General features: G+C 53.6%; 9 protein-coding genes across 9 annotated transcripts; 4 read left to right on the top strand and 5 right to left on the bottom strand.

Annotated features, from left to right (window-relative positions):
* Nucleotides 1–222: 222 nt before the first annotated feature.
* PG998_014387 (uncharacterized protein) lies at nt 223–2,806 on the top strand (the record flags this gene model as incomplete). The annotated part of the gene is made up of 4 exons (XM_066881203.1): nt 223–1,230; nt 1,341–1,630; nt 1,742–2,377; nt 2,806. Coding segments are annotated over 4 exons (1,935 nt in total).
* A 46-nt stretch (nt 2,807–2,852) lies between these two features.
* Nucleotides 2,853–3,215, bottom strand: PG998_014388 (uncharacterized protein; the record flags this gene model as incomplete). Its single annotated transcript, XM_066881204.1, has 2 exons — nt 2,853–3,096; nt 3,154–3,215. 2 exons carry the CDS (start codon nt 3,213–3,215, stop codon nt 2,853–2,855), a joined length of 306 nt encoding a protein of 101 aa, XP_066723735.1.
* Nucleotides 3,216–5,921: 2,706 nt separating this feature from the next.
* Nucleotides 5,922–6,191, bottom strand: PG998_014389 (uncharacterized protein; the record flags this gene model as incomplete). The annotated part of the gene is made up of 1 exon (XM_066881205.1): nt 5,922–6,191. One exon carries the CDS (start codon nt 6,189–6,191, stop codon nt 5,922–5,924), a length of 270 nt encoding a protein of 89 aa, XP_066723736.1.
* Nucleotides 6,192–7,992: 1,801 nt separating this feature from the next.
* Nucleotides 7,993–8,493, top strand: PG998_014390 (uncharacterized protein; the record flags this gene model as incomplete). The annotated part of the gene is made up of 2 exons (XM_066881206.1): nt 7,993–8,108; nt 8,166–8,493. The coding sequence occupies 2 exons, from the start codon at nt 7,993–7,995 to the stop codon at nt 8,491–8,493; spliced, it is 444 nt and encodes a 147-aa protein (XP_066723737.1).
* Nucleotides 8,494–9,484: 991 nt separating this feature from the next.
* PG998_014391 (Alpha/beta hydrolase fold-1) lies at nt 9,485–9,718 on the top strand (the record flags this gene model as incomplete). Its single annotated transcript, XM_066881207.1, has 1 exon — nt 9,485–9,718. The coding sequence occupies one exon, from the start codon at nt 9,485–9,487 to the stop codon at nt 9,716–9,718; it is 234 nt and encodes a 77-aa protein (XP_066723738.1).
* A 201-nt stretch (nt 9,719–9,919) lies between these two features.
* PG998_014392 (uncharacterized protein) lies at nt 9,920–10,510 on the bottom strand (the record flags this gene model as incomplete). Its single annotated transcript, XM_066881208.1, has 1 exon — nt 9,920–10,510. One exon carries the CDS (start codon nt 10,508–10,510, stop codon nt 9,920–9,922), a length of 591 nt encoding a protein of 196 aa, XP_066723739.1.
* A 239-nt stretch (nt 10,511–10,749) lies between these two features.
* On the bottom strand, nt 10,750–11,079 carry PG998_014393 (uncharacterized protein; the record flags this gene model as incomplete). Its single annotated transcript, XM_066881209.1, has 1 exon — nt 10,750–11,079. The coding sequence occupies one exon, from the start codon at nt 11,077–11,079 to the stop codon at nt 10,750–10,752; it is 330 nt and encodes a 109-aa protein (XP_066723740.1).
* Nucleotides 11,080–11,117: 38 nt separating this feature from the next.
* Nucleotides 11,118–11,780, top strand: PG998_014394 (uncharacterized protein; the record flags this gene model as incomplete). The annotated part of the gene is made up of 1 exon (XM_066881210.1): nt 11,118–11,780. One exon carries the CDS (start codon nt 11,118–11,120, stop codon nt 11,778–11,780), a length of 663 nt encoding a protein of 220 aa, XP_066723741.1.
* A 4,555-nt stretch (nt 11,781–16,335) lies between these two features.
* On the bottom strand, nt 16,336–17,046 carry PG998_014395 (uncharacterized protein; the record flags this gene model as incomplete). The annotated part of the gene is made up of 2 exons (XM_066881211.1): nt 16,336–16,619; nt 16,692–17,046. The coding sequence occupies 2 exons, from the start codon at nt 17,044–17,046 to the stop codon at nt 16,336–16,338; spliced, it is 639 nt and encodes a 212-aa protein (XP_066723742.1).
* Nucleotides 17,047–17,222: the final 176 nt, after the last annotated feature.

A 17,222-nucleotide genomic window follows, 5' to 3' on the forward strand; every position in this document is an offset into this window, starting at 1 on the left:
TAGTGCTGACGTGCAAAGATTGTCGGTTACTCGCTAAACGGTTCCCCGAGTACCCGCGCTTTGCTGACTCACCCCGAGCTAGGCGGCTCCCCCGCTTTACAATAGAGCGTCGACTCAGGGGATTCAGCGGTTGATAATGGATCCCCGAACCCCCAGTCGCAAAATAGACTTACAAACAACCGATGTCCTGGGCCACGTTAATGAGTTCCCCATGATATTATTATGGCCACTGCTACAGCAAGAAAAACAGACCCGTCGCGGAAAGCTACCGGGCCGCGGGTCGTCCTGGCTTGTGTTCCCTGTCGCGAGCGTCATGTGCGCTGCGGTGCCGAGCAGCCCGAATGCCGTCGGTGCGTGACCAGCGGAAAGCCGTGTCATTATGCCAAATCGCGGAGAGGAGGCCTCGACCGGGCTGCACTCGAAACCCGACGCAGGCGCCTCGAGGTAGAGGCAGCTAAAGAGTCAACATCATCGTCACCATCGGTTACTGCTTCGGAACGACCATGTGATGGGGCAGCAACCAGTCACCGCCAAGATCAGAGTGAGGAACCCAATTGCTTGGGGATGTTCGTCGAGACACCCAGGTGTCAGCAGCTGCAATACCTGAATACCAGTACCTCACCATTTGGTATTTCCGCAAGCGATCACCCTCCAAGCGCGGATGATGGTCCAGATAATAAGAGTGTTTTCCCGGACCCAAACCTGGACAACTATTATCTTCGATTTCACAGATTCCATCCCTGCGTGGTTCCCAAGCCTGCCCTAGAGCGTCTGGTCCGAGACCCAACATTAATGCTGAAGCTACGGCCGCTCATTTCTGTTATGAGGTATATCGGGTCGCTTCTCAATACTTTTTCGCGGCGCTCGAAAGAGAACAGTGCTGTACCTCAACTTGTCGTGCCCCAGAGGCCGGCGCCTTGCCCGTTCATGGTCCAGTGCCATCTTCTCTACTCCGTGGCACTATACTGGACCGATGAGAAACTGCGGGCCTACGAACATCTCCATGCTGCTATAGATATGGCCGTGGTGTTAGGTATGCAAAACCGGGGTTTTGCTGCTGAGCATGGCGCCGGGGATGCGATTCTAGCAGAAAGTTTCCGAAGAACTTGGTGGCAGTTGCTGAGTGTCGAGGCTTCGACATCGGCAACTGACAGAAGCTTTGTTTTTCGCGTGTGTGAGATTGAGACGACGGTGGATCTTCCATGTGAAGAGGACGAATATGTATCTGGGGTAAATATCCCCCCCCTTTTTTTCTTTTGTCGCGCGGTCACCTTTCTCCATTTCTTGCATGTCCTTGTCTAGACCCCTTTTACTGGTCAGAGTACTCAACTTTAGAACAGAAAATACCAACTCCGCGAACATGGGACGAATATTGCGCCCGAGAGCTCGAGACGGATGGCCCAGGATACTCCTCCTTCGCCCACCTCGTTGGCGCCTACCGCAGTATTACCTCCGCGCTCAAAAATATACCCCCGTTGACAAAAACGCATGGATCTGCATTGATCATGCAAGAGATCGACACAGTTATAGATGGTTGGCTCCATCTACTCCCGGAGGCGAAGAGAGAAGTCATGTCCGAGAGCGGCGAGATAGACGAGCTCATGTTTCAGGCACACATGCTCGTTCATGCGTAAGTCTTTTCGGTTATTTGCCCACCCCCTGAGTTTTATTTCTTATTTTCTAAGCGAATCTCTGTATTTACTAACCCATCTCCTGCTTGACTGACCTAAGTGATACCTAGCGCCACCCTCACCGCCCACCGCCCCTTCTCCAAGCTCTTCTTCCACCCCCTTGAGATCATGTCGAGCTGCACCACCTACCCCTCCGACGAGCACATCGCCAAGGAGTCCCTCATTGTCCACACGACGCGATGCCTGCGCGCTATCGAGGCGCAGGTCCGGCTGCTGGCCCTGCCCGCCGAGCGCTTCAGCCACACGCCCTTTATCGTGTGCATGGTGACGACAGGCGCCATCCCACTACTCTCGGCATGCCGAATCCTCTTCAAAGGCAAAGAGCTTGCCGTCGGCCGCAACCAACTGCGGCTGATCATCGGGTGTCTCAAGGCGCTGGCGGAGACGTGGCCCCGGGCGGCTACATATGTGAGAGAGATACAGGAGCTGGCGCGTATCTTGCTAGCGGTTTCATCAAAATTCCCAACACCATCGACTGTACCAGTGGCAGGAACAGAACAAGGTACGACGGCTGGCAGTGGTGTTGTGGTATCATCACAGGAGGAGCAGACCCTCCTCGATCATGAGGCCACGCCTGACGCTAGTAACGAGTGGTTATCTGCCGACATATTAGCCGCGATCTCTTCCATGCCAACTATTGGCGTTGGCTGGAATCTGAACGAATATCCACCTGGCATTCCTCCATGGTGGCCAAGTTGCTGAACATGACCAGTGACAATAACGAGTTCCTCTCGTACTTTGTTAATGATAGTGGCATTTTTGAGAGCCATGTTAAAAGCCGACGGAAATTTGCAATAACTAAACGAATTAAACCTCTTGGTGGTGAAAGCAACTAAAATATATCACCTTCAACTAATAATTGTACATCATAAGCCAAGGATGCGGGAAAACTGCGATGTTAAAAGCCCTTCACCTAGCTCAGTGTGTATCATCAGATTTAAACGAGCCGTGATGTTCAGCCCATGTCAGGAGACCTGCCCAGCTTCTCCTCCGTCACGTACCAAGCCGCCAGGCTCGCTCCTCACCCACCCATACTCCAATCGATCTCGCAATCATACCACTTCATACTTCCCTCGTGCCTGGGCAGCCACCTAGGTGCAAACCGTAACGCAAGAGTTGCACCGCTCGAGGTAGGAATTCTGTATCTTGCCTGCCTCACCGTTATCCATGACGCACTCGGCGAGGAGCTCCGCCGTCGACCTCAACAGCTCCCCGTACGTCAGCTTCGGCACCCGAGATCCGATGTGCGCGCATCACGACTCGGGCGCCCCCGCCACCTACCTTGGACGCGCACACCGAGTTGCCGTTCCCGGGGATCTTGGTCAGCGCTAGGTTCGTCAGTTGAATCTCGAGCGTGTTGTGGGGCCGCTGCGACGGCGCGTTGGTCGCAACGCACATGTCTTTGCTGCGCCGAGGGGCAGCGGGCGTGCGGTCTCAACCTTTTCCATAAGCCTGTACCTACACCCTGACCTCCTTGGAATTTGAGGGAACGCGAGGGCGTGCGGGTGCTGTCAGTATCGTCATTGTAGACTTGGAAAACTATGTTGTCCGTGAGGCTAAACCCGTAACGTAGGGTCAGGATGTCTGGGAGCGAAGATTGCTGTTCCTCAACCTCGAACGGCTCAAGGACAGGAGCGGGAGAGCGGAGAACCGAGGAGATGCTGCCGGTGGTGGCGAAGAAAGCCAGGAACTTGGTAGTTAAGATTATGATGGGCGGTTTCAGGGAGAAATGGTCAGGGGTAGTTTACTGACTCTCTAGAACAGTAAGTCTTTGAGGTAAACATGAGAGTCTCTGCTGCTAAGAGCGGTGGTGTTGCGGAAGATTCGAGGAATTTTCCCGGAAATTATATAGAAATTGCATGGGTTGTCTCGGAATTTTTCTGGGAAGCTTTAAACATGATCTATTCAACAGCATCTAGATACACCTGATTCATCGTCCATCGATTGGAAAGAAGATAGGAACTTGTGATACCATCCAGGTGCGCCTCCTATCTTCCTCGCTTCAACTTCTAGGCTCTCAGCTCTATCGCTGTCGGTCACCACTCCGCCGCCTCGACCGCCGCCCATGATAGTCTCGGTTCCAAGATGTCCCAGCCATTAGGGCCATCTGCTTTCTGCATTACTGCCACTACATACTCCTGTAGATGGTCAATCCCTTTGGCGGCCTGCCTGTGACAGTTTTGCACCATTTCTCGGGCTGGGTGGGCAGTGTCGACAAGATCGGCGCAAAAGGCCTTCTAACTACCACCCAGCTGTTCTGACTGACAGCGCTCTGCAACGACGCATCCATCACGCTGTGGGCGGGGTATCTTGTGGGTGCTGGCCGGGCTCCTGCATTCGTCGCGGCGGTCGGCGTAGCGTTCGTCGTGAAGTGAGACTTGGTGCGGGCGGGCTGCGGCTCCATTGTCGGTCGGGAACCTCGGTGAATGCCTTATGATGGGCATCGTACGGTCAGTCGACAAGACACCTTGCTTACCTTACAGCCTTTGTGGTGGAGGCAGCTGCCTCGCACTGGGAATGACTGTCCCGCCGCCTTGTCGGGGACGAATCGTAGACAGACACAGGATTACCGCCTGCCGTACCAGTGGGAGCTGCTGCGATATACTCTAGATCGGTATCGTAATGTGCTTCGCGTCGCCATCTACGTTCTCAACGGCATTGGCATCGTTGGCGTTCGGCTGGGTCTCGAAATCGACGACTTCGGCTTGGCGGCGCGATCGTGTCGCTTGACCGTGGCTCGGTCTCGCATGGCAGGCGACTGATTGACGGAACAGTGACTGTCGGCAACGGAGTTGGGAAACTTGATGGAACGTATGTAACTAGGACTGAGCATAGACAATCCCGTTCAGGGTCCGGTACCTGCTGCCCGCGCGGGACATGCATCACGTTTCCATCTGCTCGTGCATCGGGAAGACATCGCAGAACCCGCCGCGTCCTGCGTTCTGATCTGCAGCGACAAGCCGCCCTTGTGAGCCTTGTCTTCTGCCTCTTGCTGTGGGCCATAACGGAGGTCTAGCTATTCAAACGGCTCGCGCAATTTTTCGGAGCATCTTCCTGAGGGGTTGATTGAGCTACAATAGCTTCGATGGCGAGATGAAACACGAATGGCACGAGCTCGAGTCGAGTGAAGAGGGCCTTGTCAGGCCAGTTGCTGATCTGGTTCTGGAATCCATATTGGCAAGCAAGATTCTTGGCCCAGCTTCTCTTCAGAGCTTTCTGAAAGGAAGTTCTGTGCCGTACAGAGAAGTTGGGGAGCTGGCCCTAATGGCGCGGGGTCGCAATCGGCCCTGCGCGCTTGTTGGTGCGTTCTGGCAGGCTACTGGTCGCGCTAGTCGCCATAGCTACTCTTCCACCTGTACAGTGGAGGTCAACAGAGTCTGCGGTAACTATAGAAGCCAAGGCCAGAAACAGAGCGTGAAACTCTTCGAGCTCTGGAGGCATGCAGCAGACAGAGATTCTACGTCGGAAACAGTACAAGCGGAGGGCCGGGGATTCCAGGCTTATGATTGCGCGAACCAGAACTTTTACAACAAATTACTCCCTTCGCCCAAGACGCAGAAGTTGAACTTGATGATTTGCCGGTTAGAAAAAGCACTCCCTAGTCGAGAAGCGGCGGAAGCCAGGCCGAAAAAGCGCGTGTGAATCTTCGAGCTCTGGTTAGATGCTGCAGAAATAAAGTCATGCTGGATGATTCTGGCTCCGTGTGAACCGGCTCTCTACGTCGAAAATGGTACAAGGGGAGCGAGCGGTTGGGCATTTTAGACACGGCGGACGGATGAGTATCAATCTGCAAGTGGACGATGACCAACAATGGCACACGTCAGGACCGATGCGCGTATGGTGTCCTGTCTATACCGTGATTCGTAACAATTTCGTCGGTGCTGACTCTCATCGTTAGCTAACGGTTTCGCGATGTCTTCCGCAGTACCACTCCATAGGCTGGTGTTATTAGAAGAAGGTGTCGGGAAAACCGCACTTGCAATCCAGTTTTACATACAGCACTTTGTCCCAACGGTAATTTGTCCCCAAATCACCTTGCATCTCATACTAATCAATACTTCGCTGTCTTGCAGTATGATCCCACCATCGAAGATTCATACCAGAAACAAGTCGTTGTCGATGGACGGGCATGCGCAGTCCAAGTCCTAGATACTGCCGGCCAGTAAGGATATTCAATACTGCGTGACCAATGGATACAACACGGCCAAAGCTTCTTTCTGGTATATAGCATTACTTCCACCGGATGTGGCCGAGTATCGAGTCGACGGCGATGGCCAATCCAGTCTGACGCACAATCTCGAATCCATCCTCTTCCAGTCTGTTCCAGATGAGGTCGTACAGCTCCTGGAGGGATTGCAGCGGTACCTTCGCATCGTAGTGTTTTCGCCTTACTGTCTGCGTGTTCTCTATGCCCATGTGGAGATACACTCCGTGCCGCCCATGGCGCACGTCACGCGTGGGGGCTCGCGCCATTACACTGGAGATGCGTATTATGACCATGTTAACGGCAGGCTAATTATGTCGTTTGAGATTATCATTAACTTTCGGATGCGGCAAGCTTGACACTGCCGTTGGTTGCATTGGATGGTAACGAGAATGTATAAGCTCGCTAGATAAGGCATAGCAACTGAGATTGCCGCAGGCAAAAACCCGCCAAATTGCGGGGTCGGTATTTCAACGCCGTGGGGATATTTCAACATCTGGCCGTTGTTCTTGCATTGCAATCTCGGACTTCTGCGCCCTACTGTCGTAGAGCAGTAATAGTTTCATTATCAAAGCATCCGACCTAAAAGCCCAAAGGAGAGCCTCGAATAGTTTACTTGTTGGGAATTTTCCGTCCAGCCGATCGCAAGTATGCCGTCTTGTCGAAAGAACACGAAGTGAGGGTTTTTTCCAGGTGGGAGAGGAATTGAAATTAGAAAACAACAACGAGGGGATTCCAGGCCACCTGCGGGCTCCATGCGCGCAGCTACAGAACATACCACGTATCGACGTCATTGCCTAACAAGTATGCAAGTGGTGGCTGCTACCGGGCCTGGCCGCTAGCTGCTTTGAACGGCCCACATGAACTGTTCAAGAGCGTGCACCGAATGTCCGAATGTAATGCATCTCTGTTCGTCCAGTCTCCTAAACTAGCTGCATCTTCCCTGCAAGCTGTCAGGGGTACAGCAATGCGATCAATAGAGAATTACCTGTGCTAAGGCGCATCGTGGGAGCCGCTCGCTCGATTCTTGGTTTACCGTGTTGTACACCCGCTCGTGTTTTCGTGTTCACCTCGACCATTACCTTCTTCGCGTGGGCGACACATGTTATTACCATTGGCCTGCCAAAGAAAGTAATTTTCATATTAGCAAAGCATCATTTCATTCGGATCCGCAACCAGAAACTTGCTCATAACTTATTATGCATGAGGTCATCAACGTTGTCGACTATATTAACATGCTATGATACGAGATCCAAAGCTCCAGCATTACCACCAATTATGTGGATCGGAGCAGGGGCGGCTCGTGTTCATTGGATCGGCAGTGGGCATTTGTAAACTCATCTTCATACGTGTATATAGCTCGGGCAGGCGGTGGACAGCAGGCGGTGGACAAAAAAAACTTAGTAAAACAACCACGACTCTAATCGAGTAATCCTAAAGAGTATTAAAACGCGCATCAAGAATAAAAGAATAATTGCTAATAATCATTGAAATGTAGAACAGCATTTTAATTAGTTCTTTCAATGTAATAGATATATTAATGGCTTATAGATTACCATCACAACAAATACTAAATTCGTGGGTACTTTCTATACCGGTCATTTGCAGTGATTCTATTTTTGTCCACCGCCTGTCGGGGAGCCGGGTGGCCCATGCAGTGGCCCTTGGTCGAGCGAGTTAAGGTGGCACGGCGCGCTCAACTCCCCCGCCATCTTGTCTGTCGCGGCCCCCAGTTCCTATTATCAATCGCGGCTCGTTGGACACATAGCAAACCTGCGCTGCATAGTTGGCACAATACGACAAATTGCAACGTTTGCCCCAGATCGGCTTGGGCCAACACTTCCCGAAGCAGAAGCGATCTACCTTCCTAGGTCAATACGAGGTCTAGCTGCCGGCGATGACCGATCATCATCGTCACTCTCCACACTGTATTGCCGTTTCATCCCTTGGCATCCCGCCAAGGACCGGAGGAGCAGTCGTGTAAAGGGCAAGGAGATCTCACAACTTTCCAAAAATCAATTCGACACTGCACCTTAGCACATTCACCCAGTCTCGTCAATCACAACACCTCAACAAATCAAAAACCCAACCACCAAGATGAAGTTCTCCGTCGCTACCTTCGCCACCGTCGCGGCCGCTGCTGCCACCAAGGATGTTATCTTCAACGTCTCCGACTTCACCGCCAGCTGCATCCCCCACAGCTCGATGTGCTCGTAAGCCTGCTCTCCATCATCGTTCTGGCGATACGTTCTAACCGCAAATCCTTCCAGCTACTCCTTCACCGTGATCCAGCCCAGTACCATGGAGACGGTCGGTGTCAAGTGCAGCGCCCAGGCCCCCGCCGAGGCTGGCGACACCCTGCCCGGCCTTGGCAACGGCACCTGCGAGCTGTCCGCCCGCACTTGGAAGATCATCCGCTCCACCGGCGGCCTGGCCCTGTTCGTCACCCAGCCCATCTCCCCTTCGAGCACCCAGACCGGCGTCCACCAGATCAACAACAGCGAGCTCGAGATCGTCAAGGGCCAGACCCCCACCGGCGATGTCCAGGCCTACGCCGGCCCCAAGGACTTCCCTCTGCTCACTCCTGACTACTCCTAGATTGGTGTGCTCTTCCGGTGATCGAAAATGGCTGTCGAATTAATTATAAATCGAATGGGGAGGGATAATGATGTCCTAAGAGAGTTACAATTATCAATATAATGTATAGCCGCCATCAATTAGTGCATGCTCAATAAGTGATAGTGACAGTAATAACGGTGGCTTAACTCGGTAGTAAGGACACTGCGAGTCTGCAACCGGGGACATTGTACAGCGGAACGTAGTCCAGGACACCTCCCACTTCCGCGGGTGGGGGAGTTTACCCGACTGACAGGGAAAAATATGGCGCCCCGACTCTGGTACCTACTAAGTGCCTCCTTATCTACCCTATACATAGAACTCCAGACTACGCAGTTCTGGAGAATGATAGGATGGTAGGTGATACCAAGAAACGAGCCAACAAAGAATTTGCCCAGTGGCAGTACCCGTGGCTGATAGATTCTTCATAGTAGAGCCGCAGTGGAATTACCGGTCATCTACCTCTTTCAGATGGGCGACCTGCTCCAGTGGCTACCATCTTTCTAGGGGACAAAGACACCGCTCGAAGGCCATCCACACAAGGACCTAATTACTACTATGCTACCCACGCTGGCCACGATGGCCGCTTCTCCCTCGAAAATTTGCGCAGCGGCACGTACGGACTCCATGCCTGATCAAATGGGGGTGCCCTTGCGGATGTCTACACAAACTTCACAAAGATTGGTGTTGAGCCCGCCACGCTCAGCCCATCGTTTGCTGGCTATTCACAAAGTACCGCTATGGATGTTACTCATAGGCAGGCAAGATAGTCATGAAAAGACCGTGGGTAATGAAATAGATATAGTTCTAGGCGACGTCATCTGTCTTGAAGGTTCCGAAAACCCGGTCGACGTATTTCACGACGACATGGATTCGGATCTGGCCGAAAAGGTGAGATCCCCAGCTTCATCCGCAGAGCGCCAACTCGTTCAACGACGGAGCCGTCTTTGAGCTGTGGGCCTCGGGCTTCGAAATGGGCTACATCTTCGCCGAGGAGGACCAGGCCAACCCGCTCGCCGCCCAGAAGCGGTTCCAATCCGCCTTCCCCGCCGGCTCCTTTACCGACAGCCTGAAGTCCAGCCACTCGCCTGCCAGCCAAGGTCGCTGCTCTTCTCGCCCAGGCTACCCAATCTGCTCAGAAGTCTGCGAAACCTCTCCTTGCATTGGGGGACGCTCAACAGTAGGCCTACTTACCGAAGGGCCGTAACTACTTGGCGATAAAGCGCTTCCTTTCGTATCACACTGCCCGTATACTTCTATATTCAAGTAGAGAATTCATTAAACGCTATTTCCTCCAGCTACTAGCTATTATCTTATAACAGATTCGATATCATGCGAGCATCTGCTGTGCCCATACCCCCGCCAAGCTTGTTGAACCTGTGGTCTAACCTTTCATAGCCACTACAACTCATTGGAAAACTGGGTGGTCCCCAGGCTCGTCGACTCCAAGCGCCGTCTTCCCGGTACCTTTGCCGGCCTCGGTTTGCTTGTGCGCCTCGCGAATGTTTTCAAGGGTGAGCCGCTTGCGCTGGGTAAGGTGGCACTTGATAGTGCCATCGTCGAGCAGCGACGCCAGCTTCTCGTACCACTCGCGGTGTTTCTCCTCCTGGTCGTTGATGTAGCCGTGGTACGCGCCCGTGGCGAGCCAGCACCACGAGAAGGTCAGCGACTTGCTCATGCACTGCGTACTGTACATGTCGAAGCGTGCCTGCACGATGCTGCACATACGGCCGAAGGGTGCCAACAGGTCCGCGATGGGCCCGAGGTACTGCTCTGTGCGCGACGTGATGAAGGCGTATTTGAGGGGCATGTCGCCGGGCAGGTCCAGCGCGCGGATCTGCCGCACGATGTCGTCGCGATGGTTGACGACATGGGTGGCACCGCCGACGTCGCGCGAGAAGGACTCGGTCTCGGGCCGCGACGCCGTCGTGATGACGACGGGCAGCTTCAGGATTGCTCTACACCGCACGCTGCACGCCACTCGCCTCTCTCCCACCATCTCGAGAATAGACGGCCCGTCACCCGCGGCCCCGGTCATTCTACTGACCCATACCCCATTCGGGGCAGGCTCAGGATCGGGCAACCCGCGGAACTTATCTGTCTATTCTTGAGAACGGTCGCGAGAGACCGAGTGCCAGCGCGAGAACAACAACATTCGGTAAGTAACGTAATTCCACTACTACCCAACTACTCCCAGGTTCAGGTCGTTCGGTTGCCCTCGCTTGAGACAAGACGAAATCAATCATGGCGGCCAGCGACAGCACCCGCTTCACCTCTCAAGTCCTTGCCGTCATCTCCAGTCGCCCCCATCGCGACCGTTATGATATCCTCCAAAAGAACCCGGAGCAGACGATCCATCAGCTCGTCACCATGGACGCAAGCTACGATCCAGCCACCTCGATTCTCTTTCGCTTCACCGCACCTGTTTCCGACGAGGTCCTCTATGTCCAGATCTTGCCCGACCACGTCGAATCTTTGACACGTACCCCCTGCGACGATCCTTGCTCTACCCCAGAACTCGATGCCGTACGGAAGCAGCTTGGCACCCTTCGCCTTCTGAGCCTCCATTTCCAACTAGGAGAGAGCCCAGCCAATTCATCACACCGATGAGCTTTGACGCGGATCTATCCGATACCAATTCCGATACCGAGTCGCTCCATACCTACCGTTCCATGGCGGCGCTGGCCTCTGCCGTGGACTTCTCGGTATATATGCGTCATAACGCCTTGACCAAATCGAAATTCACCGTCTTCCACGATGCCATTCACGAGCCTCGAAATGCCACCCAGGTTGCTGCGCTGGAGTGGAGGGCAGACCCTGCTCGTCTGTACAATGGCCGGGGCGGTGTGATAAAGAGGCAAGGCGTCGAAGGCTCAGCTTCCAGCACGGCCTCGTATGCTTCGACCATTGCTACCGACAGTCCGCCCGGCTACGGTCGCCTTCTGGACCATGACCATGACCCTGACGATGACGAATCTGCTCGACTTCCGGCCTACCACCAAGTGCACCAGCCTATGGACTCTCGGGCCGAGGACTACGGCAAGCGAGCCCGTTCGAGCAGCAGAGGCACAGACTCTAGACCTTGGAAGAAAGATAGGATACCACGGCCATTCGGTCCGGACTCATCACCTTCCAGACCTCAAGATACGCTCCAACGACAAATCCAGGAGCTCCGGGTCATGGTCGAGAATCGCATCAGCTGCCTCCTCGCTCCTTACGAAACCCGCATAGGACAACTTGAAGCCGCCGTTCGAGATCTCCAAGAATAGAACAGCTCCTTGAGGGAACAGCTCGAGCAGCACAAGGTCGACTCGGGTCGCCGCCTCGAGCTCGTGCAGGAGGGTCAAGACAGGTTCGAGGAGCGCCAGGGGGTTTCGAAGACAAGCAGGCGGCGCTGGAAAATCGACAGGAAAGCGTGGAAGAGACGGCCGAGCTGGTCGACGTTCGCCTGGATCGGCTCGAGGGGGTGCTGGACGAAGAGGACTGGAAGGAGGCACTCGTTGAGGAGGTACGATACGAAGCGGTGGAGCAGGTTGTAAGTGAAAGCGTGGACCGAATACGAGAGTCTTTACGAAATGCCTAACTAGACCAACACCACAACCGGAAATTGGTTTTTATGTGTGATGACATCGTGGTTGTTTCCCTGATTTCTGCATTGTGTGCGTGTGAGCTCGCCCATCTTATTCATCATCCGGGCGTGGTATCCCTTTCGGATTATGGGCAACTTAGGTATGCTTCAAGAGAGGTAGATGTTCCCTCGGCGTCTCAGGCTAGGCCAGCCCGCAACGTATCTATGCTAAAGAGGAACGTGGAAGTCTTGCGCAGTGACTCGTAGAAACAGGACTATGAAAGCAGCCGCGTTGATGGCGCATTATGTATGATTGATGAGGTTTGGGGTTCGCCACCGCAGATGATTGCAACTCCTCGGTCACCCAAGTCCACCCCTGGGCAAAGAAGATGCAGTACACCAACACACACGAGTTTCAAAATCTTCTTGTTCCGGGAAAAGCTGCGCAAGCGCTATGCAACAGCGCGTAGGCGCCACAAACTTTCTACAACACCCGAGCCAACCCCTGATATGCCAAAGAGGTTCACGGAGACACTGGCAGGCAGGAACCCAGCAACTGAAGATACGCCGAGATGAGCGAGAAATTGGCCGACACATTGAGTTACCTAAAATAGGTAACTGACCTAGAAAGCCCATGCAAGCGTGCCATCGCGTACTCTACCCAGTCATTGGAACCACAAGAAGCATGAACAACACCTACTGACCAGTATCAGTCCCATTGGAATATTACCCCGCACATCAGACGAGCAGTCATGACATCTGGCTAAGTCATCATCGAACGACAGCTAGACTATCCACCTTTACCCTAAACTAGCCTTTAGGTTATTTACAACGTTGCGGTATCCCCATCCATCAGCACCGCATTCCGCAAAGCTTATACAATATTTTCTGGTTGTCCTTGCCTGGGGGTACGTTACACGGAGCTCATGCCGCTACTTAGGCCGCCGATGACTATGGCAGAAGCTGGTTTGGTTAGTAGATAGAGTGCGGGTGATCATGCCGGCGTGGTGGTCACTCTGCGTCTCTATTCTGCAAGACATGGTCGGCCGTGTACCGGAGATGGTACATGGTAACGGGAAGCCGGACCTGGGGTCGTGCCCAGGGTTACCGGTGGGCCGTGGTGCTGTGATATGACCAGAGGGCAGTTTGAGGAGCGGTCCCTACTCGCACTAGGGCCGGCGCTTGCGGGCGCCGTGGTGTCGCCGCTGCTCCAAGACAACACTGAGACCTGCGGAGATATCGCAGTAGCCGGAGAGGACGGATGCGCATGTCGGTCGGCTTACGAGACGGGGGCTTACTGCCCGTTGCGGCCGGCTTAAGGTGCAAACTCGGAAAGCATGACCGCATGGCTCGTACCAGATACGGGGCGGCACCGTTGCAGCCTTTTGGCCGGGGCTGCTGCACTCCTGTGGGAAGGTCTCCGAATGGAGCATAAGGCTTACAGGGTCACGACATCGCCATAGCTGACCGGGTGGCTTCCTGAAAGGAGTGGGTTTTCCGGGGCCGTGACACTCGGTGCAAGAACCGAGCAGAACCCGTACACGGGAGAGCTAGCCGCTATAGCAGACACGCTGCGTTCGCTGCCGCATTTACGGTACCGCAACATCCTCCTTGTGACGAGGAACAAGGCAGCGGCCCTCACGCTAAAGAGACCACGCCAACAGTCTGGGCAACGACACATCCGTCAAGCCTATCAGGCCATTTCGAGCCTGCGGAGGGAAGGAAATAACGTAACGATCGCCTGGCTGCCGACATTTGAGGAAGACAGGCTTATGGACCGGGCGAAAAAAGGAAGCGAAGACCACGACAAGGCTGGGTACCGAACCAGGGACCAAAATGCCAGGAGCAAAATCGACAACACTGAATCTTGCATGGGCCAAACGGAGTGCTCAAATAAATCTGCCGGAACGCGTCAGGAAACACTCCAAACGAGTCGATACTGCTCTACCAGGGAAACATACGAGGCAGCTGTACAACGGACTTTCGTGGAAAGAAGCCAGCGTTCTTGCCCAGCTCCGAACAGGGAAAGATAGGTTGAATGAATACCTCTACCAGATCAAAGCAACACCGACAGACCAGTGCGAATGCGGACGAGCGAGAGAAACGGTGTAACACTTCCTCTTCCGATTCAACAAATGGACAACATACCGAACAGAGATGCTACAGTGCACAGACACCCACAGGAGCAACTTGTCCTTTTACTTGGGTAGCAAGTCACCCTCAGACAATGAATTCTGGGCCCCAGACATGGAGGCCGTACGAGCGACGATACGATTTGCCATGGCGACAGGTCGGCTGGATAGGAACCAGTCTTCTCACTAACGCGACCACTACTAACAACCCGTGCCTCAGACTGCAGGCGCCGCTTCAGCTGCCGAGGATAGGATGCTGGACACTTGAAGAAAGGCCTTCAAGCTGGCCTGCCAGGAAACACTACTAACATACGGGATTCCGAACAGGAACGTGCTGACGGAAGTGGAGTGACCAACTGAAAATGGAGCATGCATGGGCTTTAGGTGACAAGTAAGCGATTCAAGAATATACCGTAAATTAGCGCTAGTTGCCCTTTCGGCTTCGCCGCCCGGGCGTTAATAAACTGTGTGTGTGTGTGTGTGTGTGTGCAGGCGCCCGGCCAGCACCCACAAGATACCACAACCACGGCGCGATGGATGCGTCGCTGTAGAGAGCTGTACGTTGGAACGGCCGGGTGGCGGCTAGAAAGCCCTTGGCGCCGATTATGACGGCACAACCACGACAATGCTCTCCTAGAATGGGGGAAACGGTGCAAAGCTGTCGCAGGCAGGCCGTCAAGGAATGGCTATACATAATGCGGTGAAGTGCGTACCAGGCGGCTACATGAACTACAGACGCAAGTTGCAGCGGGACACCCTGGCGAAGAGGATGATGAGAATGCTGCCGTTCTCCATCGACCCAAAAGAGCAGCAACATCTCTGCAACAAAACAGGACTTATATAATGTAGGAGGGGTGAAGGAGTGTATTGTCTAAATGCCTTAGCCTTCCACCACTGAAGCCTGGTTGCAGGCTAGGTCTTTATAGACCTAGTCAGAAGTGGACAGAGTGTCTATAGAAGAATCTAGATACATCTGGAGTCTGGTAGACTTGCAGAGAAGTGAGGAGAGGTATCTCCCAACATATAATCAAATCACAGACGCTAAACGAGAGATGTGCGAAGGACAGAGTACGATCAACGCCCTGGCTAACCAATACATTGTTAAACTGAAAACATTGAACATCTCTCCAAGCGGTAACTATCCTTTCTGCATACTACTCGGTGGGAATTGGAGGGCCCCAGAGATTCCACACACCCAAATCCAGCAACCTTCTTAACTCCTCCACGGGACCTCCTAACCAAAACTGACCGACAACCGGCGATCTTATCAAATCCTCAAACCCTCGATACCGCATCTCAACACTGCGCTCCAAAACATGGCCCTGAAGACAGCAGCCTCCTCGACTACAAGCCGCACTGGCTGCTCTTTGAGGACTCCCGAGGAGCTTCAGTATAAAACGCACTGGTTGCTCTTCCCGAGAAGATATTTCAAGAGACATAAGTATAACGTAATGCTCGTTAAAAGCCACAGCAGCAGCCGAGGTCCGATGGTTACGGTGCCGGATTTATGGGGGGATATACAGCCCAAACGCGAAGGGTAGGAGATCTGGGATCAACAGGGCAGGAGCCAAGAAGGAAAATGGAATCGGAAAAAGAACAGGGACCACAGAAAAGGAAAAAGCGGCCGGACAACGCAAGGTAGTAAGAAAAGGCCAAACAACAACAGAAGGGTTTGTGGAAACGGAACCGGGAGGAGAAGAAGCAACATGGCACGCCCCAGCGCTCATTTTAGGCTGCTAAATCACTCATTGATTTAGACGACGTTGATTCCGGACGCTTATTCAGTTCCTGCCACCATCAGTGAGCCGCCGTTTCATGGTGAGAGAAGCCAGTAACAAGGTCGTCAGTCACCACAAGAGTAGGAATGATAAATACCACTGCTATTACGGTGGACGACATGTCGCTTGCTAACCTTGAGGCTGAGTCGCTGAAGCTGGTAGACCGCCTGTGTGTTTTCAATACGTGTTACTTGGCGAATTATGTTATGTTAGTAGACTAGAGAAGGTTCGAGTAAAACGGCAGTAGACAAACAGTATTACTACAATATAGAATTAAGAAATAGACCCATGATAAGATGATATTTGTCCGTTCTGGCCATTTTGTATCGGTAAGAATACTTAGGACTTAGACACCAGTACAGATGTAATAAGAAGCCCATAAATTGGTACAGCCAGCGTCGATATACGCGTTCCACTCGCGCAACTGGCTAAAAGAGATTCCCGCCGCGGTGTAGATGGACCAACAGCTATCGCCCGAGGCGACCTTGTAGAAGGTCTTGCAGTTGTCGACGATGCCCGGCATCTGGGGCTGAGAGCCCGTGGGCGGGGCTTGCGTCGGCTCAGGCGCTCCCGTGGTGGCGCCGGGCACGTGCACGCAGACGTAATAGTCCAACCAGATATTAGTGCATTCTGAAGCAAGGAGGTTGAATGTAGTCGCATGTTTTGGCTTACTCGGGCGGTTTCAACATTATGGAAACTTACCGTTGTTGATTTCGTTGTTCCATTCTCTGAACTGGGACTGGCTGATGCCGTACTGCTTGGCAATGGTATCACACTGGTCACCGGACGCAACCTTGTGGAAGTTATCGCAGTCCTTGGCGATGCCGGGCATCTGGGGCTGGTTGCTCTGGATGGGGGCCTTGGTAGTAGTTGGAGGTGCCCTGGTGGTCGAGGTCTTAAACGTGGTGGTTGGCTGGGGCTGGGGCTCCGGCTTGTCATTGACGGTGCCAAAGACACAATACTCGCGGCTGGCATCCAGGTTGGGGCAGGTAATGCCGGGTTTCAGCTGTTGTAAGTCCTTGATGGACACCCCCAGCTCCCGGCGAAGCCCTCGCATGTCGCACCACTCCCGGGGGCCGCGGCGAAGTCGCACTCAACCGCGCGTATGGACAAGGTAGCTTTGGCGTTGGCCACCCCAGTGACAAGCCCCGCGGCTAAGTACTGTATCAGCTGCATGGTATATGGGAAGCTAAGCTTGGAGGCTGATGCGCAAGAATTGTGTATTAGGTATTA

The sequence above is a fragment of the Apiospora kogelbergensis genome, assembly GCF_038363985.1.
Source record: "Apiospora kogelbergensis strain CBS 113332 chromosome Unknown utg000011l_segment0_segment0, whole genome shotgun sequence".
Classification (NCBI taxonomy): domain Eukaryota; kingdom Fungi; phylum Ascomycota; class Sordariomycetes; order Amphisphaeriales; family Apiosporaceae; genus Apiospora; species Apiospora kogelbergensis.